This window comes from Epinephelus fuscoguttatus, linkage group LG3 (genome assembly GCF_011397635.1).
Source record: "Epinephelus fuscoguttatus linkage group LG3, E.fuscoguttatus.final_Chr_v1".
Classification (NCBI taxonomy): Eukaryota; Metazoa; Chordata; class Actinopteri; order Perciformes; family Serranidae; genus Epinephelus; species Epinephelus fuscoguttatus.
The window spans coordinates 7,895,082-7,922,030 of record NC_064754.1 but is presented as its reverse complement, the minus strand read 5'-3'; the positions used below and the strand labels follow the sequence as shown (position 1 = coordinate 7,922,030).

The 26,949-nt window shown below is 41.6% G+C and overlaps 1 protein-coding gene across 1 annotated transcript; it reads right to left on the bottom strand.

The window, feature by feature from the left end:
* Positions 1–83: 83 nt before the first annotated feature.
* Positions 84–25,662, bottom strand: si:zfos-169g10.2 (somatostatin receptor type 5). The gene is made up of 3 exons (XM_049570951.1): positions 25,567–25,662; positions 5,198–6,039; positions 84–3,007 (listed from the first exon to the last, which is right to left on the bottom strand). Exons 2-3 carry the CDS (start codon positions 5,972–5,974, stop codon positions 2,282–2,284), a joined length of 1,503 nt encoding a protein of 500 aa, XP_049426908.1. The 5' UTR covers positions 5,975–6,039; positions 25,567–25,662; the 3' UTR covers positions 84–2,281.
* Positions 25,663–26,949: the final 1,287 nt, after the last annotated feature.

Here is a 26,949-nt window from a genome sequence, read left to right as displayed (position 1 = left end):
TACAACTGCAGGCTGGCCTGGAAATCCAGACCCAAATCTAGAAAGATTTAGGGTCTGGCTATGAGTAATGAAAATGCCCCAACTCGAGGGGCGGCACCAAGCATGCATTTGAAAATATCACTGCACGCAATTGGATAACACTACGACCAATCAGAACAATACACGGGGTGACGTATCCAGAGCTTAGCTACCAGCAGAGCTAACTAGTAGATTAGACTCTTGCCGTATCTGGTCGGCAAAACAGCAAAAACGTCCTTCTTGCAAAGGAAAGATTTGAGCGCTGTCTTCTGTTCCTCTTTTAGAGAAAAAGCCAAGTCTAACTCGTTCATTGTAGCGGCCAAATCCGTTTCAAACAACTGGTGTTCATCCGTAGCCATCTTGCAATGTTTACTGACTGATTCCGGACTTCGTCGTCTCAGCGCTGTCGTCATCTGTTTAGCTCACCTCTGGCCCGCCTATATCAGATACACCGATGTGATTGGTGCAGCTCGGCTCCAACGGCATGGGTAATGAGCATCATTACTGATTGCCAGAGTGACTCGCTGAGCAAATTCAAATTGTGCTCTCGCGAGAACTCTGGATTTCCAGGGTAACTACAGGCTACAACGAGGCTAAAAACAGAGTTCAAATGACGTTTTTACAAACAACTTTTTATCTCGGGGCTTCAGGACACTTGGATCACCCAGATCAAAAAGATCAAGCGCTGATTCAATATAGGGCTATTTGAGTTTTCATGCTGGCCACTGTGGTGTTCTCCCAAACGCATAGCACACGGGAGAAGTTTCCTCACTGCTAAATGCCACTAAATCCTTCATACTGGACCTTTTTAAATGGGGAAAAGATTTGATTGCTTTGAAGAAATGCAGCGACAGAGTTACACTGATGTCCCGCTCCATGGACGTATGCACACCATAGATGTACACACATGCACAGTACTGATGTTACAGAAAGGTTCGACAAAATCACTAAACAGCTGACAGTAAAATGTTTTTGAAAACACAACAATTAAGCTTTGTGGGCTGTTTTAGTAAGAATATAAAGTAAACAAAGCTGACATTTTTCATTTCACAATGGGTCATTAGTTATGTCCCACTGGGATATGATTCATACAATGCATTAGCCATTTCAGAACATGATGTTCCTGATCAAAAGAAGTCCTTGTGGCAGTCCTTTTTAACATGACAGCAATAAATAAATATATATTGTTACAGAATATAATATTTAAAAAGATAAAGTATTTATCAGGGTTACATTAACCTGGGATGACCGTCATAGTGTAAAGTCTGGTCTTTTGTCCGTTTAAAGGGGAACACAAGCTGAAATTAAGAATTCCAACATGTTATCTCCATTGCCTTGGAAAGTTCAGTCAGTATTTGTGAACATGAGCTACTCTCTCTCAAAGCCAGAAATCAAGTAAGTAACTTGTGATGTCATGGGGTATAACGTGTGGAGCTGCTCCACAGGCCATTTGTAGACCCACAGAAAGTTTGTTTTCTTTTTTATACCCAAATGAGCTTCATTCGATTGTAGTGTTCTCAGCTCTGAAACAAAAAAATGTACCAATATACTCAGAACATTCCCCTGGGGGCTCTCAGTGTCATCTAGATCAGTGGTTCCTAACTGGAGACTTTAGAAAGTGCCTTTCTCTCTGGTCTTGTCCAGAGAAGGTCCATCTCTGATGCAGCATAAGGTGGCATGGCCACCATCACAGATTTGAGTTTTAGCACTCCAGTTTATGGATTTGGGCGAGAGTTGTTTATGATTACAAATATTTTTGGACTGTCTTTAACCAAAGTAGAAACATACATGAATTTTGAAAGTGGCCATTGTTGTCCTTTAAAGGGACCAGACCAGTTGGCAAAACGGTCTCACAATCAAGTGAGAAATCAAGAACAAAAAATCTAAATCAGTCTTGACCATACAAGTGTTTCTGCAGGTCTGCTTGCAACAATAACTGAACACTACCTCACATTACTTACAGCCAGTGTTTCAATCCAACATGGCTGACACTGTGCCTGATTTTAGATTTTGTCAGGTATATCTTTTTTTTTTACATTTTCACACCATGTCAAAAACAATTGCATTGATATTGGCAGACTGTTACATAATGCAAATATTAGCCAAGCAAAAGGTCCGACCACAACTTTAAGACAACAGTCACTTCACATGAACACTGAGCCGGTAATCTGTAACCCACAGTTGTTTGTAGTATTCACAGCTGTTTCAAAAGTCTGAGAAATACTTTAAGTGGCACCAAAATCCACTGAACTCACATCATCTGTTACAAGGAGCTGATTTCGAGCACAGACTTATTGTCCAGGGATTCGTCAGGTTTTGACCTGCTGATTCTACATTTACTGGCCACAGGGGACGCTGCCTCAGCAGGATCAGAGCCTGGGCCTTTCTCAGCGCCTTCTCCATATTTGACACTCTGACTCGAGTGCTCTGGATCAGGTTTATCTCTCTGCATGACCTGTGTCCTTGAGCCCTCTGTTACGCCACTGTGGTTTCCATTTTGTGACGTTTTGCATATTTCACTCATCTGTACGGCCCCTCCTGTTCCATTGACTTCCTCCTCTTCTTCTTTTTCACCACAGTCTTTCCTATGCACCTTGCTGACTCCTTCACTTTTCTGTGCCTGGAGCACAATGCCGCCCCACTCCTCTGTTGGTCGCTGTACCTCAGTGCCGGCCCTGTCGTTGTTCTTCACCCTGCGTGAAGCTCCGCACAGGGCCTTCCTGAAGCCTCTCTTGAAGTTGTCAGACAGAAATCCGTACAGTATGGGGTTGGCGCAGCTGTTGGCATATGACAGCACGACAACAAAAAAGTAGAGCCCCCTGAAGTCCCCAGGCAGGACCACAAGGAGGTTGACGATGTTCAGAACGTAGAATGGTAGCCAGCAAAACACAAACACTGCCACCACCACAACCACCATCCTGGTGATTTTACGTTCCGACCTCCTGCGCCGAGAGGACGTGGCCTGCGCCCGCTTTGCAACACTGCGCACCTTTGAAAGAAAAGATAAAGAACTTTCACCTGTCTTATTTAAACACACATGTTTACTCATAAAGGCTTAGCTCACTTAAATCAGTTTCTCAATTAGTATTTTTGTGTGCCAAGGTTCTGAGTCATCCCCACCTGAGATTTTTTCCTATGAACCCAGTATAAAAGTGAATGTATCTTCAAACCACATTGTACCTAAGAAAGAGTTTGTATGAAAACTGTTGACAGTCATGTGCTACATTCCTCCTGGGAATATACTTTGCTGTTTCTTGTCATTTTTTAGTACTTCAGAATAAATAAAACAAAGAAACACGTTCTGTTTACGAGGACTGCACCCTGGTAGTCAGCTAATCCTTAGTCGCCCAGAAACGTCATTCTTCGGCAAGATTTCATTGGTCATTTAGTCGCAGAAAACAAACATGAAACTCTATTAGGAGTTGCGCCTTGTCAAAATAAATTAAAACCTGTATGACTGGACCGTGTGGGAATTTAATTTGAAAGGACAGACACAGGAAGTGACCACGCTCAACAGTCAGACAGGAGTCACGTTACAAACCAATCACAGTTGACAGATATCTTTCCCGTCTTCTGTAAATATTCGGTCTGATGAATATGCGAAAGCAGGGCTACCCAGAGCTTTACATCTGTCCCATGGACGATAGGCCTGCACACTTATAAACAGCGTCTGGATGAAGTGTACACGTGAAGCTTCAATGTTTTCACAGACATGAATATAAACTCTAACTGCAACTTTACTGGTTCACGGAGGCACACAACTGCGAGGCAGCAATTCTAGTTAGAATACACATTATTGATGAGAGTATCGATGGTACTTTATGGTATATAAAAAAAGAATGTTTATTTCTAAAAGTATTGAGGGGAATGTAGCCTTTATTGTGTCGTATATTGTGGTGGATGTTTTTCCACAGAATCATAATATATTAACTGCGGCACAGTGTGCTTCCCCATTATTTCTGTACAAATATTGCTTCACTACAAGTGCCCTCCAACATCATTAGTGATACCAGCAGAGAGCAGTCCAATTATATAGGATATTAGTGTGTACCGATGTGTTTGTGCAGCACGTGATGAAAGCTGTTACTGCATTAAAGGGCTTCTCTGCAATGCAGCTTCATTTGGAGAGATTTATTGGCGAATAACCAAAAACAGCATTTTTTTTTGTACAAAAATAATTTTGACTTAAAACACTGCAGTGCAACAGAGGTGGGAAATGGCATGAGCCATTTCAGGCACCCTTGGTTTTGGGAGTAAAGGCCTTCGTACATCAAGTCTATTTTTTTTTGTCTGAAGTTGTCGCACGTTTAAGAATAAATATATGACTTCATGTGTCAATCACGTTTACACGCTCACTTTAAAATGTCCTAACAGTTTTCGGAAAAGAGAAAGGAACAGGGAGCAGAGTATCATTTTGCAACTCCGACAGCCTCTTTTCAATAGGTCAGATAGTAATATTCAGGTGGATGATGGTGACAAAGAGGAGGCAGGAGTAGAGGATGAAGACCACAGGCAGACAGAAAAAAAGAGAGCAACAATGTGGAGGCAGAGAGGAAGGACAGCTCAGTCCTGTCAGGTAGCCACTGTGCCAAATGCAAGATGCAGCCAGAGAGTGGTGACAGTGTCTTTCCATTTTGCCCCATATTGAATTTTCGTAAGGAAAAAATAACAATAAAACGAATGGTACTCAGCATGTAAGGTTTCTGTGTGTAACAATTTTTATCGGATGAGGGAATTAAAAGAATACAAACTTGGTGTGCAAAAAAACTTTAAGGTCATTTATACTCCCTTTATGTACAAAAATAGATACCTTAATTTCAAACGACACTGTCACCACCCCCATACTTCCTTGCATCCTGTATGTTGGTATAGATACAACCACTAGGTGGCACTAGAGGGCGGAGTCAAAAGTTTCTGACCAACAAACAAACATGGTGACTGTGGAGGAGGTCGAAATAATAATAATTTAATGTAGGTTGTTAATGTGTACGTTTGGATTCTGGATCAATTTTTGGTTAATTTAGCAACTACAGCTCTGTGTTTTGTTTACGAATTCAACAATGAACATTTTGAACTTACAACCTCTCTGATTTTGTCTCCGTAGCAATGGAGGATGAGGCTCCTGGGTACTGTAGTTTGGAACAACCTTTTTGTATATGTATTATTGTAAATGCTATACCTTGATGACGATCAGCAGGTAGCACAGACAGATGACCAGCAGGGGGCAGAAGAAGCCCACAGTGCACGCGTACACAATGAAAGACGTCTTCCACACTTCTGCTGGCTCAGGCCACACGATGCTGCAGTTCCCATCGTCCTTCAGCACATCTGCAAACACCACCACCGGCAGCACCACCACAAAGGACCCTGCCCAAACTGTGGCACTGATGGCCTTGGCTACACGGGGGCGCCGCCACCAGAAGGAGCGGATGGGGTGCACGACAGCCAGGTAGCGGTCCACTGACATCACGGTCAGGCAGAAGATGCTGGTAAACTGGTTGATGGCGTCCACTGTCATGACCACACGGCACATCAGAGAGCCAAAGGGCCAAAACAGCAGAGCATTTTGCACCGCTAAAAAGGGCAGGCCCAGCATGAAGAGCTCGTCTGCAATGGCTAAGTTGAGGATGTAGATGTTGGTGACTGACTCATTCTTAGTGTAGTTAACTATAACATGGATGACCAGAGTATTACCTATGAGGCCAACAACACACACTATTCCATAGATAAGAGGGATGAAGACTCCAGCCAAGCCAGGGAGGGATCCAGGCTCTGGTTTGGTGCAGTTCTGGCAGGTGCTGTTAAAGAGGAAAGAGCTGTCACTCGGGCTGAATCCAAGAAGCGATTCAGAAGTAGTGGAGGTGAGCAGGAAATGGGAGTAAGGGGGACTGAAGCTGTTGCTCCACGTAGGTGTAGGGGCCTCCAGAGGCAGCTGGGTGGCCTGGATGAGCTCCATGGAGGCTTTAAGGAACGTGAGGCAACACAAGTTGATAAGATCCCATCAGTGACGGGTCAACAGTCCTACAAGGCAAAGAAAAGTTAGTTAATTAGGCACATTTCATGCACAAAGGCAATCTAAACAATGCATTAAAGGTGTAGTTTCACATTTTGTGAAATACTTATTCACTTTATTACCAAGCGTTAGATGAGATATTACTGATACTACCCTCATGTCAAATACCGTGAAACCGATATGATTTTAAAAAAATATGTGATATGAAAATTTTATCATACCGCCCAGCCCTAATTCCAGCTGTCTCAAAGTTGTCGCAGCTGGTAAAAATGCAGCATTAGACATTAAAACTCAGAAAATATACACAGTCTTTAGCAGAGAGGGAGAGAGGATGACAAACAAAGACACAACTTCACAAACACATTTCTAAAAATCTGTCAAGTTGTGTTTGCAGTCAAAATGGCTGCTGCCGATGATGACAGGGACAGTCAAAAGTTTAAAAGTTTGCTCCAATATGAGACCGGTGAAGCTTGTAGCATACTAAACTTCTAATCAGCTTAACAACCCTCCTTCCGTCACAACAAAAACAAGCCTGCACCGGAACAAAAACATAACGCATTTAGTTCTATTAGTACAAGACTTGTTTATGAAGCCTTCTTAATAACTACCATGCCGCACACAGGCACACCCTCATCCCTCACAGCGATGGTTAATAATTGGTGGTCTGTTAGGAACAAAATGTACTGACCTACGGGGAAAAAATAACAGAGGCATGTCCTTCACAACCTTGACTTAAATGCATTGATGCTGATAGGAGGACGATGGGAACAGAAGAGGGAAAAAGGCAGGAAGAATAATTTACAGGATGCACATAGAAATTGTGTGCGATACAATAAAATCAGAGACATTATCTACAGCAACACATAAAGGAGAATATTGTACAGTTCAGTTAAACAACCAATGTCATTTTTTCCCTTTGTTTAGAATAGGTTTTAATTTTGCAACAAAAATTAGGTATTTGATTATCTTGGTTTTATTTCAAACTAAAGGTCAGCTAACAAAGAAACTCATGTTCAAATCATGGTGCATGAATCTGTGTTTACTCTAGGCTGAATGTAAGGGCCAGGAGCCAGAGGTAAGGGCATTAATTACAAAACGTAAATGCGGCTGTGAGATGACCTGAGCCACCTAATACTTAAAAGGACACACACTCACATAATCCATTAAATATACAATGTTATTTTTTGGCACGGATGTTAAAATTTGGTTGGAATGGAAATGGCATTGATGATGGTTTATTACCGATTTTAGGATTTCACATTGTCTAGAAACGAAACATTGGGTTTTGTTCTCCATATGTTACAACTAAATGTCAGTATTCTAGGTCAAGATGACGTCAGCATAAGACATTTGGAAGACGTTTGATTTTGGCTACTTAACAGCACAACCTAAAACCAGCAAAACATTATGTCATCTGCCGTCAGTATTCTACACCAATTGATGACATTAGACGTTGTCCTGACATTGAATTTAGTCACCTGACGTCACAACCTAAAGTCAACCAAATACCAATTTCATAAGGTGTGTGTAGCCAGCTGGGGTGAAGCTAAAAGCTCATGAATCTGAGGAAGGAACCAAATGATAACTTGTCTTCAGTCACTGACTGTTATTCCAGTCAAAGTGAACCTGAGTGTCGCACTGCAAGCATTGAGCAATACTTCTTTTTTCTAGGAAAGTAGCTTATAGAAAGTCCTCACAATGAACCAACAATATCAAAAGCTGAAGGTGGTTTTGCGAGCGTATTAAAAATCAGCTAACACACAACACGCACCACAAACCACTTGAATTTTGTGTCTCACATAAATAAATTCAAGGGTCATAAATATAAAGGTGCTTAGTTCACATGGACTGACAAGACATACATATTTCATATGTGCATATCAAAGGAATCTCTCAGAATAATACATTATACGTGACTAGTTGGACTGTATGTTCTGTGTCAATATTGTAATAGTAGATGACATGTGAAATGTTAAATGTGTGAGAATATGACTGAAGAGTCTATTTTGAGTTTATTTTTTATGCATTTCCTGAGCTCTAAAAAAAATTCAACAACCTACACATTTGAGTTCATATACATAGTTAAAATATAGGTAAATTGTTTTTAACCGCATATATAGGAAATACATTTTCAATTAAAAACTACATGTCAAAACAACATTTGCTCGACCTTTGTCCTTTATTAGTCCTGCAGTGATAATGAAGAGACTCAATGGAAAACCTCATTTGTAACTGATTAAATATGCATAAGAAAATGAACATAAACAAAATGCCACGAATAATTACAATGCAGGCCTGCAGGACAGCGATACAGGTTTATCACTAAATGACCTGCATCCCTGGACCAGCTGGTCTAAGCTTTGAAGGGCAGAATTACCTTAGAGCTGAAATGTACAACACATAAATTAACCTTTTTCTACAACCTGATCTCAGGTACAATTATAGCTGCTGCACAGCAATGGTCGGGGCCGGGCAATTTTAGGCAATTCTGAGCAACGAGCTCAACACTGATGTCTGACCCAGCACTAAACCAGCAGCTCAGTGGTCCCTTTCTTAAGAAGTCATAATCTATTTCATCATAAAACACTGAATGTGTGGTATATGTAAAAGTCCATGTGAAAAATGTAATACACACACACACACACTAAAACAAAGCATATCACAACATAGAAGTTACATCATATAATTATGGCATGCCCTTCAAATTGTGGATGAGTGGCTGAAGTGATCAGACTCATAATATACAAAGGAAAGAACTCAACAAAAAAGTAAGAATAACATTAACTGCTAGCACTTATGAACAAACTGGTCTGATCTAGCTTAAAGCTAAACATTATCCATGGTGACAAAGATGAAAACATTTTTTATAAATGTAAAAGTAGCTATTGGATAGACTCTGCATATTGACTGATAGCTAAGCCAAATAAACAGGGAAAAGAGACAAGGGATAACAGGGTAAAGTGTTGATAAAGAGTATTTGTCTCTCCGCGAAACTCCCTGGATCATAATTATTTTGACCTTAGTAGTCTCTAATCCACATAGCATGATGCCTGAACATAGGACTTTCACATTAGAATGTCTGTTCTGCCTTAGCTGAATTCACAAATTGACTAAGCCAAGCATCAGGGTGCCAGACAGTAGCCATCCATGCCATGGAAAAGCAAATTTCAAAGTGAAAGTCCAAAGCTGTAGCACATATGGTTGATTTGTTATGAATTTTCAAAATTTTGAAATTTAGAGGCTGCTGTAGCGCCACCATCAGGACTATTGGCTTGTGTTTCCAGTTGAGGACATCTGGCATGGGACTGGACCTTTATGAAAAGTTTGGGTAGATTTCTCAAATGGAAATGTTGCACGAGCTGAGGCTTGCACTCACAATCTTCAACACCAAGACCCATCCTCTATCTCACTGAGCTAATTGGCAAACAGAAATGTCACATGTAGCTTCACAAATTGACTAAGCCAGACACCTGTGTGCAAGACAGCAGCTGTTAGTGTGTAAAGGCAGATTTCAAACGGCTGTTTCAAACTGATGTTTAAAAATGCCATTTTTGCATTGACTCCAATTGTTCACGAGAGCGAAATTCAAAATGCTGTAAAAAAAAAAAAAAAAAAAAAATCAGTTTTTGAGATAAAATTCTGATATTTTCCAATCATCATCAACCATGACTCCAAAATTTTGTCATTTTTTTTAATGAACATTGAAAATGTATTTAGCAAGAATTTGCATGTATATGTTTACAGTACCGTTTACAGTCAAACATTTTGATGCACTGTAGGCTCAATTTTCGATAAATCAAAAATCTGTGTGGATTGTTTGTGTAGGACAGTCTGAAGATGCTCTGTAGCAAGTTTGGTGTCAATTGAGCAAAAATTGTGGGAGGAGATAGTTTTACAGTAGTAGTGATGGACTTCATAATTTGCAATAGGTTTAAATGTACAAAAGTTTCTTCAGTATTGGGGCTACATTTTGGTGAAAGTTGCAAATCTGTAGCACATATGGTTGATTTGTTGTGAATTTTCACTGAACTTTAGAGGCTTGCTGTAGCGCCACCATCAGGACTATTGGCCTGTTTTTGCAGCTGAGGCAGTCTGGCATGGGACTGGACCTTTGTGCAAAGTTTGGTGATTTTTAGCGCATGGGAAGTAGGATTTCCTTGGAAGAAGAACAAGAAAGAAGAAGAAGAAGAAGAGACATGCAGGATAACAATTTTGTCAAAAGCACAAAAAATGTATATATAGTTAAGAAACATCCTACTGAAGACAAGAACTCCCTTACACACTGTACAGATTACTTAATCATACATACACACACACACACACACACACACACACACACTTCTTTTTGTGCTCCTGATTTCCAGGATGTGCAGCACAACACCTGCCATTCTAATCTCTAACCCTCACAATAGAGCAGACAGACAATCTGTCTTCCCAGAGGACATCAACTCTTTTGTCTGCCATTCTATGACCAGCTCTAAGAAAAAAACTTCCTGGGAGATGTTGCTATGGCGATGTAAGGTCAAGAAAAGGCCCAAAAGGCCTTGTATGGAGCAAATGAAAGAGACAAACAAGAGAGTCCAAATGAATGCTGATTGAAGAGCCCGTGCTCTTTACATTCACATACAAAGGCAACAATGGCACATATTAAGCCTTGCGTGAGTGTACATGTGTGCGATATGTGCATGTGTGTATGCAGATGCTGTCCTCTCCATCTGCTGAGTGCAGATACTGTAGGTCTAGAGTTATCACTGAACCTTTGATGTCACTAGTGTTGAGGGGCTGATGCCACTTTTCTTGCACCTGTTCCTGCTCATTAAATTAAAGTTGCCAGTCAGGAGCTAAATTGTAATATTAACAACCAGAGGCTGGATTAAAAATAATCTCACATGAAATGTAACTCCATCCTGTGAGCCTGAAATCAAACACAAAAGCATGTAGTACAGAGCTGTGTCTTACTGCCGTAGTTCTTTCTTGCTGCAGTCGTGCGTGCTCTCCACCTCCCCATCACCACCTAGTCTTTACAGATTCATCAGCCCCATCCGCTTCAGCAGCCCATAGAGTCAGCAGCCACCTCCACCAGTGTCTGGACTCTATGGGGGGGTTTATCTTGCTACTGCTCACATGTCCCTTGATGACAAAATGTCTCCCTCTGGTGTCCAAGCGCCAAAGACTTCATTATCTTACATCTTAATCAGCACAAATTATATGGTAGTCTGTACACTCATATTCTGTATTCTTCTTGTATCACTCCTGATTGAAATATATTTACACAACAGTGGGTTAAATTACTATGTGTAATGTTACAAAGAATTATTACTCGACTCTGCAGGTTCCCTCAGATCTATTTTAGTGTCCTTTAGCTCATTGTCTTAGTTCACACTCACCACTCTCATTAGCCTCACTCCTGACTGTGACAGGCAACTTTTTTGGCAATAAAAGCTCAGATAAACTGTCTGTGAGCAACTACATGTAGCTGGTGAATATAGTGCGATAAAGCAATAATAATTTTTTGGTTGGACTTAGATTTGCCCTTAAAGACAAATATGACTCCAGTCGATGCTAATGTTATAAGATGATGTCAGTGTGGTGCTTAGTGTCACAGTCTGTCTCTCTGTCCTCCTCTCTGGCCACATTCCCCATTCCTGAGGTTCCTTCATTGTCATTTTCCATCCATCCACCAGAGGCCATAGGACTTCCCCTCCTCACCCCATTACCTGACTGCTCCGCCCATCCACACACCTGTTCCCACTTCCCTCATCAGCCCTTCAGTTACCTGGCCTTCACTACTGAACTACACACCTGCTTCCCATTTTCCCCAATCGGCCAAGTTGTGTATATATTGGTTCATTTCCAGTTGTGCCTCTAAGTTGCTGGGCTTGTTTCATGCCTCTGGTTTCTGGCCACATGTACCTGTCTCTCTGCTTACCTGCCTGTGAGCTGACTTCACTTCACTGAATCACTGAAAATCTGCATTTAGGTCCTTCCCCTTCCCCCTCAAACACACCAGCCATGACATTTAAAACTTGTTGCACTGCCCCTAGAAAGCCGATAGTCAATTCAGGTTTTAACTGTAGAATCAACTCCCACAATGCTTCAAGGCAGTGGAATATTTGTAGAGGGGACTTTAAATTAATGATTTTTGATGTGCTGTTTAATTAAACACGGCAGGTTACTGGGATGTCTTACTCCTTTGTTTCATAGAGGAGGTTGCAGCAAGAATTCCTCTGTGCCAAAAGCTGTTTCCATCCAAAGGTGATTAGAATCATTGGGAAATGTGCATTAAAAGAAATACGAATCCTGTGTGTTTCCATTAAATGTACGGACTTTGGTGAAAACTACGAACTTGCGTTTTCCGCAGAACCGGAAACAAAACAAGTCTCACATTCTTCTTCTACGTTTTCTGATGGTTGGCAACCAGCTTGTAAATGCATTACCGCCCTCCTGACCCGGAGTGTGGATATCACCATGGAGAGAAGTGCACTACGTCAGACTTAATTCGAACATAACTGTTTCCATCTCCCGTTTTGCGAATCAACATTTTTTCGAATCAACCAAAACCCGGCTAAAGCAAGCGTATTTTAGTTTGTGCAAATCAGGGGATTTTAATTCGAATTTTGGCGTTTCCATCATAATTTTCCAATGCGATACTTCTAGATGTGCGTCTAAACAGGCTGATGGAAACATGGCTAATGATGTCTACACTTACATGCATTATGAATTTGATAGAGGTCGTGTAAACAGCATATTTCGTTAAATGGATGTGCTGAATCAGGCCTTTTCCCAAATGTAGCATTTTAAGATTTAAAACCTGAGGTATGTTGATATTATTCAGGTTTTAAAAACATTATTTAGACATGTGTACAGCGCATTCAGAATATGCATCTCAGTTGGGAGTTTTACAATAGTTCCCGCCTCTTGCCTGTTTGTGGCAGGATGTGGGGTAGACATGCATCCCCAAAAGAAAAGTCCATTTCTCTGGTAGGAAGAAGAATTACACCTACTTTTGAGCATTATGAGAGACTTGGATATCAACAGGTTTTATGTGGGAATATTGTAACACCAACCAGTTGAAGAAGGATGAAGGAATGAAAGAGAGAGGCTGTGTTGGCATATATAAGTCTGTTACTGGTGGAATACTGAAAAAAGAAATACTATTTTGATGCCAAATGCCACAAGCAGCTTCAGCCGTCCTTTTTTCCATACTTTTTTGATAAATGCACTTTAATCAGAGTATGCAGGGCTGCATGTAAATGAGAATATTAGTGAAATATTAATATTCATTAGCCATGTAAACACCTTTGTAGAAATATTGTCTTTTTTAGAATAAGGGAAAAATACTGGAATATTTTTGTTAATGTAGTCAATGGCTTTTTGTCTGGAACACCCTGATGCACGGACTTAGTCTTCTGAAATGTGCTCATGTGGTTAGCAACAAGCCTAAGACAAAAGAGTGTACATCAGGTTGTAAGCATAACCATAACAACAGCAAGTTTTTATCAGACATTGTCACCACCTTCTATTAATATCCCTGCACTCGCTGCAGCTTAGCAGCAGCCTTGCTTCTCTACAGCTTGCATTACTATGATGTGTGTTTCATATATGAGGTAAATCCCACCTCCTCTATCACACATAAGAGCCAGACTTCTGTGTCAGAGCTAAACATGATTGAACTCTGCTTGAAGAGAACAAGGCAGGGTCAATTAGCCACTGGCAGGGAAAACATTAGCCTGAAATGAATAGGGAGTAAAATCTGTGACTCCAGCCACATTCTGTTTTAGAATAGGATTTGTGGTAACTTAACACCTCAACAGTATTGTCTCTTGATAAAACACACTGTAAGTGAGTGTGTGTTGTGTACTCAAACAGCATTTGCTTATGCCTTGGCTAAAAGTGCCTGTACTCATGACGACAGTCGCCATGGCTGCCCCTTCAGCAAAATTATCTACTTCACCACCATTGATTCATATGTTCATTACAGACTGTTTCAAGACGTGCTTCAGTTGCTCGGAAACAACATTGTTGTTCCACCGAGACCTCCAGTCCAGCCATTACTGCGTGAAAACAGCTGCCTGGATCCAGACCTTTGAATCCACCCACTCCACTGAGATAGAGTTGACTGAAGATGAAAACAGGGTGCAACAAGTTGACATTTGTCAGATATCAGGCAATGGCTAGAATTACCGCCCTGCAATAGTATGCCTCTGCGCACCGGTCAAGTTTATCCATGTCAACATGGCTGCTTCACATCCATCTTCCCACAGGCAGCACAGACGATCTACACAATCAGCACAGTTTCAAGGTGGACACCCAAGATTAGTGTCAACATTTCAGTATCTGACCAAATGTCACCCCCTCTATCCCTGAGATATGACACTGAGTCTTTGCCAGGAAAGTGTTTTATGCAGAATATTATGATGTCACAGTGAAGTTGATCCTTGATGTTTTGGATATAAAATGTTATCACCTCGTTATTATATCCTATTCGACATCTGTGTGAAGTTTTGTCATAATTAGCATGAGGGCTCCAGAGTGATGGTCAAAAACATGTTTTCTGAGGTCACACTGACCTTGACTCTTAGCCTTCGACCGCCAAAATCCAATCAGTGCGTCATTGTGTTTAAGGGGACGTTTTTGCCAAATCTGAAGAAATTCCTTTGACGTGTTCTTGAGATATTGTGTTCACTGGAATGGGGCAGACATACAGACGGACAACACAACAACCAGCATGGAGGCAATAAAACAGCTTATGGAACATTCAACTTTTTAACAATAGTCCCTCTGAAGTGAAATGCACACTGTGGGAAATAACAAAATGAGTTTTAGAACCTTGCTTCTTAATGGCAGAATGTTCTCTTCTACAAGATACAAACTTGACATTAGAAATTAAAGTCTACCGCTTCCCTAAAGAAACACACCAGCGCAAAGCATGGATTGCAGCAGTCAAAAGAGAGAACTGGACACACCCAGGAAACATCAGGGTCTCCATCCATCCATCCAACCAATCCATCCATTTTCATCCGCTTATCCAGGGCAAGGTCGCGGGGGCAGCAGGCCCAGCAAAGCACATCAGACATCCCTCTCTCCAGCAATGCTTTCTAGCTCCTCCTGGGGGACCCAAAGGCTTTCCAGCCCAGATATGTAATCCCTCCAGCATGTTCTGGATCTACCCCGGGGTCTCCTACCAGTGGGACGTCCCCAGAAGACCTCTAACAGGAGGCGCCCAGGAGGCATCCTGATCAGATGCCCAACCACCTCAACTGACCCCTTTCGAAGCAAAGGAGCAGCAGCTTTACTCTGAGCTCCCTCCGGATGTTCAAGCTCCTAACCGTATCTCTAGGGCTGAGCCCAACCACCCCACAGAGGAAACTCATTTTGGCCTTTCCAGGGTTTGTTGTGTTAATTTTTTTACTGGTCATTTTGCTAATTTTTTGGAGAATGGAATGACAAGACGGACACAGAGCACTAACAAATACAAATGCTCCTCTCTGCCTCTGTGCCCTAACAGTTGTTAGCTTCAACGATGTAATGCTGTTGGCTTGAATAAGCTGTGTTACTTGCGATGAAGTGAGTGCTACAGACCCTCGAGTTCCCAGATCGTGTCTGGTTCTTTCTTTTGATTGCTACAATCCACGCTTTGCGCTGGTGCATTTCTTTAGGGAAGCAGTAGATTAATTTCTGACATCAAGTTTGTACCTTGTCTTACAACCTGCCATTGAGCTGCAAGGTCCTGTAACAAATTTTGCCATTTACCACAGTGGGTACTTCAGTTCAGGAGGATTTTAAGTTCAGCGTTTTTGTGCAGTAGTGGCTAGACTGGAAGTTTTAGCGGAATGATGATGTTGTTTCCTAGCAGCCGAAAGACACCTTAAAACGGTCTCTATTCCAAACACTCATTTGTCCACAACGTTGCTGAATACACTACTGTCATGACATGCTTGCTCATAACTCCAAGTCTGACGAAGAGCGTACAGCTCGAAACATACGTCACAGTGCAATAAATAATTATTTTCTGCAGAGTCCTGCAGTGTTGCGAGTCATTCATCCTTTTTTCATCTACGACTATCGACTCAGCATCTGTGCTTCCACGGTGAGATGTAAGTGCCTTTGGTTTGATGTTTTGATCATGACTCCAAAGTGTCACAGGAAGTATTGTAATGAGAGATATATTGGCGAGGTGATGATTGTTTGGAACATCAGGATTATGATCAGTTGTGGAGACTCTGGGTTGCTATTGGATTTCATCTTACCTGTTGTGAATTCAAACTGGCTTCAGTTGCTGTGCTTGGCCAAGGAGTAAGCTATACAAACTGAGTAGAGCTTACTTTTAAGCCTACAGGGGGTGATTATATTATACTAAAAGCTTAAATGAGGTTAAATGTAATATACCACTCCTTTTCCACACTTTTACAGCTGTGATTTTACAGAAATGACACATTTGCAGTCACAAATTCTCCCAAGTGTAACAAGCATATATTGAGCCTGAGCAGGTCACATTTCTAGTGCCTGATAAAACTCTCCTACAGATAAAAGAGCAAATGTGCAGAGATCAAACACATTACAAATACATATTTCACAACCAACCACTCAGCCTTTGAATTAATTTCAATGGCTGGATTTTCTAAAAGCAGTGTAGAGCAGCAACTGTATTGTTGACTCTGTTCATGTGAGAGGCCTCTTATGATTATATGGTTGATACTGAGGGTGAAGGGCCGCTTCCTCCTCACTGAAAACTCTATTGATGCCTGTAATTACCTCATAATAGTACGAGCCACAGCTCAGTGCAAACAACCCGCTGATGTGATCGAGTGACAACAAGGTCACCATTAAAACAAATGCCTGTCTGGTAAACATTTAGTTAGTCAAATGAATCCACGCTGATTGCTCAAATCATGATAATTACCTTCAATGAGTGCTTTTTAGGACATTTTATTGTTACTTTTTCAGTCTATCTGGTTTGTAATTAAAAAGTTGGTCGTGTTTGGACACCTTTCATGACACTGCGAATAAATATGCACAGCATTTTAGCAAACATCTTGTGGCAGTTAAGAGCTTTTGCCCACTCACTCTTGTTAATTTCACCGAGCTGCCATTAATACTGAGCCTGGAGATTTGACTGCACATTAAAAGTGATCTCTTTAACTTTACTTCACATGCTTTACACAGTCATAACTCCACACACACAAACACCTGATCAACCATCTGATGCTACAGGGCACAAAAACATCTGCACCTCTATCCTCCAAAAAACTCACACAGCCTCAAACACACTCCATCACCTGAATCACACTGTATCTGTATCTCAAATATCACTGCTGTCTCCCACATGAGGTAACATTAAGACTTGCACTGAGAGGCAGTGTTGTTTTTTTTAATCAGACCAGGTACAGAAAAGAAGAAAGAACACTACTTATGGTGCCCTTAATCAGAACACACCCATCTTCGGACTGCATCTTGCCTGGTTGCGACGTTATCGGGCTGACAAAAATCTGTCCACAGACAAACAGAGATATAAACAACTGGCAAATTAGTCGAAAAGACAAAAACAACAGCTGTCGAGAAGACCACATTTTGCCATGATGACACACACACACACAGACTCACACTGTCGCAATGTTGTCGCGGCTGTTCAACGTATCCTCATAGAATGTGTAGTGGCTATTTTTAGTCTGCATTGTTTATGTTGAGTCGGCTCAGTAGCAACATCAACGAAACGTTAAAACAACTGTGTTGCTCCACTGTTGTCGTTTATTTTCTCAAACTCAACTTTTCACAATAAAAGCTTCACTTCCTCTTCATCACATATGTTCGGTAGCCGCAAAGGACTGATGTAAAGATTCACAGAGACCAAATGTACAGATACAAAGTAACCTCACATATTTAAAATGTCTTTAACACTACAATGAAATATATTTCTCTCTGTATTACGGCAAGTCACATGACTGAAATAAAACAAACTTATCACTGATAAATGGCACTTACAGGATTGTTCGTATGATATCTAACGAATAAGCGCCCCACGTCTGACGTTACGTACTTAACGCACAGTTACGCAATCAACGTAATATTACAACGGATTTGGTTTAGGCAAGCAACGTTACTGTGGTTAGCTTTAGGAAAAAAAACATTGACTACGTAGGTCCGTGTACCATTCGTTCATTTGAATTTCAATTAAGAACTAAAAAACAATAAAATGGAAAAATGATTTGTTATTTCATTAATTGTTTTTCAATGTCCAACAAAAAACGGATTTCGACTTCTTTTTCAAATATTTCATTTAGTGCGCAGGTCAAATATAGAACATTTAAAAAATGATCCCTTTTTTTTTATTTTGATATTCAATCTCTCTCATTTCTGTGCCCCGGAAGTTATTCAGCCTGGCGCGTACCTGATAGGAGGCGGTTGTTTATTATGGCTGCCTTGGAGTCCCAATGATTATGCGCTTGTTGCCACGACGTAAAACATAACTTTCTTTGACTCTGTAACATCACCATTGCTCTCGAAGGCTGTGGCAGATCTACAGTGATCCGATTCACAGCTTCCGATTGGAATTTCTCGGCCCACCTTAAATGTCGCCTGTAGATGGCAGTATTCATTCGGTCATTTTCAAGCTAATTCATGAACTGAAAAATTGAACAAATATGGGGAAGATGAAATGAAAATGGTCAGTAGAGTGCAACTGTCCTAAATTTTGAGCATTTTAACTATAGCGTATTTTTCTTATTGTGCTTACTCATGGTAAACTGCTTTTCAGTCTTGCTATTTCTGCCTATTTGCTGAGGTCTTGTTTGCTCTGTATTAAAAGTCTTAAGAAACTAATACTCCAGTATGACAGGAGATGTCAAAGGGTATCATAATCCTGAGTTTTATTCATTTTACTGTAGTATTTTTTCTTAAGAGCTGCTAGGTTGGCAGTAGCCTCTTAAGCACTGCCTACATGTATACAGATATGTTTGAAAACGCTCGCCAGCATTCACTGTCTGCAGCAGTCTCCCCTCATCACTACAGTAGCAAAGTGTGCAGCCTAACGTTACCTCTTTCAAAACACTTACCTGAGATCTCATCATCAATGATTCCCATTCAATTCATGCTTTATGACTGATGCACTGGAAACATTGTCCTTCCAATCCTGTTTGACAACAATACTACACTGGAAGGTGTCCCACCATCTGCTGGTTGGCATGGGCCTGATCAAAACTGTAGTTTCTGGTGGACTTTAAACCACAGATGCTGAGGTCGAGCGAAAACACTGTGTGCAGCTGATGCCTTCTAGAGTTCTCAAAATGCCAAAGGAATTACAACCCGAACCAAAGGTGAGTTGAAGCCTGAACCCAGCTTGTCTGAGATCATCACATAAAATACTGAGCCCAACCCCCCCAAAAAGCACTAGTCAGCTCGTACTGCTCAAGACACCCCGGCTGTGTGGCAGCACAAGCCACGCACATTACCAGCGGAAAATGGGCCAGCATGGTGGATCACGGACTCTCCACACTGTATTTGCCTGCCAGAGGAGCTCCCTGCTCTGGCCGGGAGAAAAGACAGAGAACCCAGCACAGAGCCTGGCTGCTCACTTTTTATTTTTCATTTTAATTAATATATGTTAATCTAAAAAAAATTATACATTTTTTTTCCCTGCTGCCTGAGCCCTAACCGACCGAGGCCAACCAGCGCACATTTTCAGCCTGAACCTGGGCCTATCAAACTTTTTAGTGACCCGTGGGACTCAGGTGTGCCATTGTTGTTGTTGTTGTTGTTTCTAGTGTATGCTCATTACCCAAAGCAACAATGGGCATGCGCAAATTGAGGAGATTATGTCATCATTTCCAACATGTTCCATTTTACATGTCCTCACAGCTACTAAATCTGCATCAGCGTTTTCAAAAATCCCCCTTTTAGTGACCTAAAACTTTGTTTGCGTGTGGACAAGAGGCCAAAACATGGAGGTTTTTGTGAACTGTCCACCACCCCAACCTGTCTCCATACATACATACATACATACTGTCTCCCATCAGCGCATTGCTCAAGTGAACGCAGCCTTTCAAAATACAGAAATGTTTAAATCATACCAACAGTTTATGACAACAGCCTGGGCTGGTAAATGTGACTCTAACAAACAATAAAAAAAAACCGTCTGTGTGGTTCTCCCCCTCCTTTTCTCCCTGCCAACATTCAAGAAAATACTTGTTCACAAAAATATCTGTATAGGTGCAGACCATGCCTTAGTCTTGGTAAAGGGTGACTTATTAGAAAGTGGCAACTGTTTGGTATCGGTAAATGCAGCTCTGTATCAATAACAGTTAAAAACCACTGTACAAAAAGAGACAAAAAAAGACAGCATGTAAAACATTCTGTTAGAAAATGGAAAATGTCAGTCAAAGCAAATGTGCATGAGGATGCTGAATGTCTTGAATGAGGTTTTATAAATGTTATTTCAAAGTGAAAAGCTGCAACATCAGTAGCTCCATCACATACAGCATTATGTAGCCTTGATTATAAAGCCCCAGTAAATTATGCTAAAAATCTACAGATGTGATTTTGTCCCAAAGAAGATGGCTGACAGAGGATTCATTATGTTAATGTACTGGTCATTAATTAGACAGATGATCGACAGGCATGTTTTTTTTCTCCTTTCTTTCCAAATGATTCCACTTTCAAACAAGAAAAGTGGAAGAGAGATACACCATCAGCTAATTGACGATCCATCAGTCTTATTCCCCTCGGGGAGTCTGCTTCCTCTGCTGCTGTTCAATTAACGGATTTGCAGCGGGGCTACATCCCTGCCACGTCTCTGCCTCCACACTTTTCATTACAAAGACTGACAAGGGCTCACAGATTAGCCTGAGTTTGATCAATACTCCTACAAGCTCGTTGTGCACATGCGTACGTGCAAGCACAAACGCTCTCACTGAACGTTTTTTGAATGTGGTTTGCCTTCATCTGCATTCACACAAAGATAAACGTACAAAGGTGTGCTCACATGGACACATGCAAATGAGTCATTTTACCCTAAGTGAGAGATTAGAGCAAAAAAAAAAACAAAAAACAAAAAAAAAACATAATGAAGACTTTGCAGCTCCCAAAGAGAACAATATGAATTTTTAGGAAGGTTTGTGCATGTTTAAGTGTATTTATCTTGTTCTGACAGGTGGTGTCACGACCCTTCTAAACACAAATCAGCTCCAATTAACTCCTCTTCCCACACAGGGAGCAGTCCAAACAATTGCATGTAATTATCTGCCAAATTGTCCGGATGAAGAATAGAATAAAAAGCCTTAAAAGCTTCATTAGAGTGGATGTATGCCAATTTGATAAAAAGCTCCTGTGCTTCCCCAGACACATACAGAAAGACAGAAAAAGAGAAAGAAGGTCACGAGAGGTTAGAATATTTTTACTCAGCTGACTAACACATCAATTTAAAGATCCAGTGTGTAGGATCTAAATGGTAAATGGACTGCGCTTGTAGAGCATTTTTCTAATCTTCTGACCACTCACTTTTACACTACATGTCACATGCACACATTCACACACTGGTGGCCGAGACTACCATATAAGGTGCCACCTGCTACTCAGTAACCATTCACATGCACTCACACACTGATGGAGCAGCTATCGGGGGCAATTTGCGGTTCAGTGTCTTGCCAAAGGATACTTCAACATGCAGACTGGAGGAGCCGGGGATCGAACCGCTGCTCCTCCAATTAGTGGATGACCCGGTCTACCTTCAGAAGCACAAATTGGCATAAATAATATAATATAATAAGTATGTTTTCTTTCATGTACAATCACCTATAAATAAATACAGTGTTTTTGTTCCCTTAGAATGAGCCGTTTATTTCTACATAGGTCATGGGTCCCAGTCTATGGAGATCACCATGTTGTACCGCCATGTTTTTACAGTACAATGTGCAATAAGCAAATGCTGGAAACAACAGTAACAATGGGGCACTATGGGTTTGCTAGTGTTTTGTTTGTACTGCTTGGTCGAATGACTACTTTTACACTTAAACCCACCACTTCACAGAGAAACGGAGGCCTCTGCTGCACCAGCTGTTTTTGCTCCTCCTCAGCGTCCGGGGTTTAAAGTCCACTAGAACTGCCGGTTTTGGATCAGGACTGGTCGAACTGGCAGATGGTGGGACACTTTTCAGAGTGTGATTGTTGTTGATGAAGAGTGGAAGGAAAACTTTTGCATGTCCAGCATCACAAGTATGTTTGAGTGAGCTTCTACATCCTTAAATTGAATGGGAATCAGCAGTGTTTTACAAAGCGAAACATTAGCCTGTACACTTCACAGATAGACAGCTAACACCGGGACCACAGATTATCTCAGCTGCTGCTCAGCTGCGTAACATCTCGCCTATTTTATCCGTGTGATGCGCTTTTTCAGCAACAAATCAGCTGTAAAAACGGTCTTTTGATACTCGTATTGACATCGTGCAAACTTTTGCCACAGTTTCAATGTTTATAAGTATTTATTTGTGACTCAACATTTCCTGTTGTCCACTGACAATTTGTTACCACAAGGCTTTTTATTGTGAAATATTTGCAGGGCCATGATGTTGACAATTCAGTGGCTTGTAATGTAGTGACTTGAAATACAGTAGTTACAGCAGCAGGGAGCTCTGCAGCGACGCTGCAGCGTCCACGCTGTCTGTGTGAACACTGCAAAACGAGCGTTTGGAGTCATTTTAGGGCTCTTGGGTTGACTATACACAAAAATATCTGGATACGTAGAGACAGGGCAGAAGTCATTAGAGAAAAAAAGTGAGCACTGACTTGCCCATATGCCGAGGGAGGCTCAGGTGAAGTCCTCACAACACTTGGGGAGAGGGGGTAGCAACACAACTCCAACTAATGGAGGCTTAAGGCGCCCCAGATTCAAATGTCCAAAAACACATAACTGAAACCACAAAATATCTCCATACTGCTCGTCCATAGTGATCCAAGTGTCCTGAAGCCCCGACATAAAAAGTTGTTTGGAAAAACGTCATCTGAACTCTGTTTTTAGCCTCATTGTATCCTCCTGTAAAGAATTTGTGCTTTCAATTATGTGTTTTCGGACGTTTGAATCTGGGGCGCCGTCAGCGTCCATTAGGTGGAGTTGTGTTGCTACCTCCTCTCCCCTGGGATCTCCGCAAGTGTTGTGAGGACTCTGAAACTTCACCTGAGCCTCCTTTGGCATACGGGTGAGTAGATAATGGCTGAATTTTCATTTTTGGGTGCACTATCCCTTTAAATCTTACACAGCTTTAGGTGAGACTTTAATAACACGTGCGAACTGATGGAAAGAAGAGACAAATTAAGAAACTGGATATTCAATGTGTGCTGAGTCAAAATTTCTTCTCATTATTCTTACACTGCCATTTCCTTATTTCCTCTTCTCTCCCATCTCTTCCTCTTCCTCCCCTCTCAACTCTACTCCCTCCTCGTTTCCTCTCCTTCTACTTCTCTTCTTTTCTCGCCTCTCCCCTGCCTGTGATCCTTTTCTGATCTTCTTTCCCTCCCCTCTCCTTTCCCCTTCTCTCTTTACTCATCTCCTCACATTTTACCTACAGTAGTTTCTCTTCTTTTTTTCCCCTCTTGCTCCATCTCTCCATTCACCCTCTGGTCTTCTGTTCCAGTGATTCCCAACCAGTTTTGGCTTTGACTCATCAATGTCCACTTGTGACCCCTTGTCACAGATTGTGGCCTCTGTGTAGGCATGAGCTGTGAGCAGCTGAACCTCAGACTGTTTAATCTGAAGGATTTTAGAGGCATGCGGAGGTTTAAGTATTTCACAAGAAAAGAGAAAACATAGGGTCAAGGGAAAGTCAAAGAAGTGTGTGTGCATCACTGCTGTTTACTTAAGTGGACCACTTTGTACTGCTGCCTTTTATGTCTGAATGTGTCGATCTGTGTGTGAGAGACAGACAGACAGCTTCCTCATGCGTGATCAAAACTGATCCTACCAATACAAAGCAATACTTACATATTGTGTGGAAGTGTACACTAACCGGCCACTTTATTAGACACCCCTGCTCAACTGCTCATTAACACATATAGCTAATCAGCCAATCATGTGGCCTCGACTCAATGCATTTAGGCATGTAGACATGGTCAAGACGACCTGCTGAAGTTCAAACTGAGCATCAGAATGGGGAAGAAAGGTGATTTAAGTGACTTTGAACGTGGCATGGTTGTTGGTGCCAGACGGGCTGGATTGAGTGATTCAGAAACTGCTGATCTACTGGGATTTTAACACACAACCATCTCTTGGGTTTACAGAGGATGGTCTGAAAAAGAGAAAATATCCAATGAGCAAAAATGCCTTGTTGATGCCAGAGGTCAGAGGAGAATGGCCAGACTGGTTCAAGATGATAGAAAGGCAACAGTAACTCAAATAACCACTGGTTACAACCAAGGTGTGCAGAAGACCATCTCTGAACAAACAACACGTCCAACCTTGAAGCAGATGGGCTACAGCAGCAGAAGACCACACCAGGTGCCACTCCTGTCAGCTAACAACAGGAAACTGAGGCTACAGTTCACACAGGCTCACCAAAACTGGACAATAGAAGATTGGAAAAACGTTGCCTGGTCTGCCTTGTATCAACGGTTCAACGGTGGTGTAATGGTGTGGGAGAAATTTTCTTAGTACCAACTGAGCATGGTTTAAACACCACAGTCTACCTGAGTATTGTTGCTGACCGTGTCCATCCCTTTATGACCACAGTGTACCCATCTTCTGATGGCTACTTCCAGCAGGATAACGCACCATGTCACAAAGCTCACATCATCTCAAACTGGTTTCTTGAACATGACGATGAGTTCACTGTACTCCAGTGGCCTCCACAGTCACCAGGTCTCAGTCCAATAGAGCACCTTTGGGATGTGGTGGAACGGGAGATTCTCATCATTAATGTACAGCTGACAAATCTGCAGCAACTGTGTGATGTCATCATGTCAATATGGACCAGAATCACTGAGGAATGTTTCCAGCACCTTGTTGAATACATGCCACAAAGAATTAAAGCAGTTCTGAAGCAAAAGGGGTCCCACCCGGTACCAGCAAGGTGTACCTAATAATGTGGCTGGTGAGTGTAAGTAAGGACAATTTTTATACAGTAAACTAGTCTATATGAAACAGGTATTATAATATTACACGTTTCAGTTCGACGACCTCCAATTTTAAAACGTCAGTGACCACAAAGATCGCTGTGTAAAATTACAATGTGATAGTGAGATTTAAATTCGGCATTTGGATACAGCCGCCGCTCGGACAAGAGCAGCCTCAGTGCGCACAAGTTTCGTTTATTAAAATACGCTGTGCTATCATACCACGAGGCAAATTCACGAGATAAAACCCAGTGAGTGTGAGCTACTCTGTTTTGATAAGCCAACGAGTTATTTTACTGAGTAACTGACACAAACTTATCAAAAACCTCGTGTTGAATCTTCAATGGACAGTTAATGTGACGGAGGACAGAGGACACAGCAGAGCCGGTGATCACACAGTTATAACACAAATAAAAGCCTAGTAATGAAACATAACTTACCACAGATCACCTCGGCTGCAGTGTTTTTGCATCAGAGTCCAATCTAGGTGGGATCTGCCTGAAATTTGACAAGTGAGCAGTCGCGTTACGGAGCTCCGTGTGTGCGCACGGAGAGCTGAGAGAACAGCCTCCACCCCCGAACCCCCTCTGCACACACACACACACACACACACACACACACACACACACGCTCGCAATTATGATGTTAATGATGTTATCGACAAGTTAATTAATAGGCTAGAGGCCATGAACCGAACCATTCCCCTCACCAGTTTATGAAGACCCCTTACGCCAATTGCTTAGATCAGAATTTGGGTTTCTCAGTTGAAATAGCCTGTATGAGAATCCATATACACTGAGCAAAAATTTAAATGCAACACTGTCTTTTCTCTCTCTCTCGTTTTTTTTTTTTTTTTTTTTTACAAGTTCAAGTTAAAGATGTAGACTTTTTATGCACTCAATAGACATATTTCTCTCAGATTTTGATGCCATATCTATTTGAAATCCATGATGGACAGCACTTCTCCTTTCCTAAAATAATCCATCCGCCTTACAGGTATGGCATATCAAGATGCTGATCAAACACCATCATTACTACACAGGTGTGTCTTGGGATGGTCACAGTAAAATGTGTGGTCTTATCTACAAAAAAAGAAACAAAACAAAGATATTTATTGAGATATTACATAGTAATTTATTAATAGATAATAGATATGGGGGGGAGCCTATCCCAGCTGACACTGGGCGAGAGGCAGGGTACACCCTGGACAGGTCACAAGACTATCACAGGGCTGACACATAGAGACAGACAACCATTCACACTCACATTCACACCTACGGACAATTTAGAGTCACCAGTTAACCTGCATGTCTTTGGACTGTGGGAGGAAGCCGGAGTACCTGGAGAAAACCCAAGCTGACACAGGGAGAACATGCAGACTCCGCACTGAACGGCTCCCACACCCAGGTTCGAACCAGTAACCTATGAGTAGCGGTATAGAAATGCCTTTTATGGCCCCGTCCACCTCTCCTCGTGTCTTCTGGTATCTCCTTCATACTCTTGAGACTGTGCTGGGAGATACATCAAACCAACTTGCAACCGCACGTATGGATGTGTCATCCTGGATGAGCTGGACTACCTGTGCGACCTGACTGGGTTGTAGGCAGGGCTGAAAATTAACTTTTTGGCTCACCGGCCAAGCATATTTTTTACCATCTGAAATAATAAATTGCCTTTTTCTGTCACATATACATTTGTTTCAGTACTTTTCATTGAGATGATACAGTATTATGTTGAATACAAGCTTAAAGGAGAGGCCAGAGTGAAATTTGATGCAGGCTATGTGACACTTGCTGCGTTCATGGTCACGTGGTTCACATGGT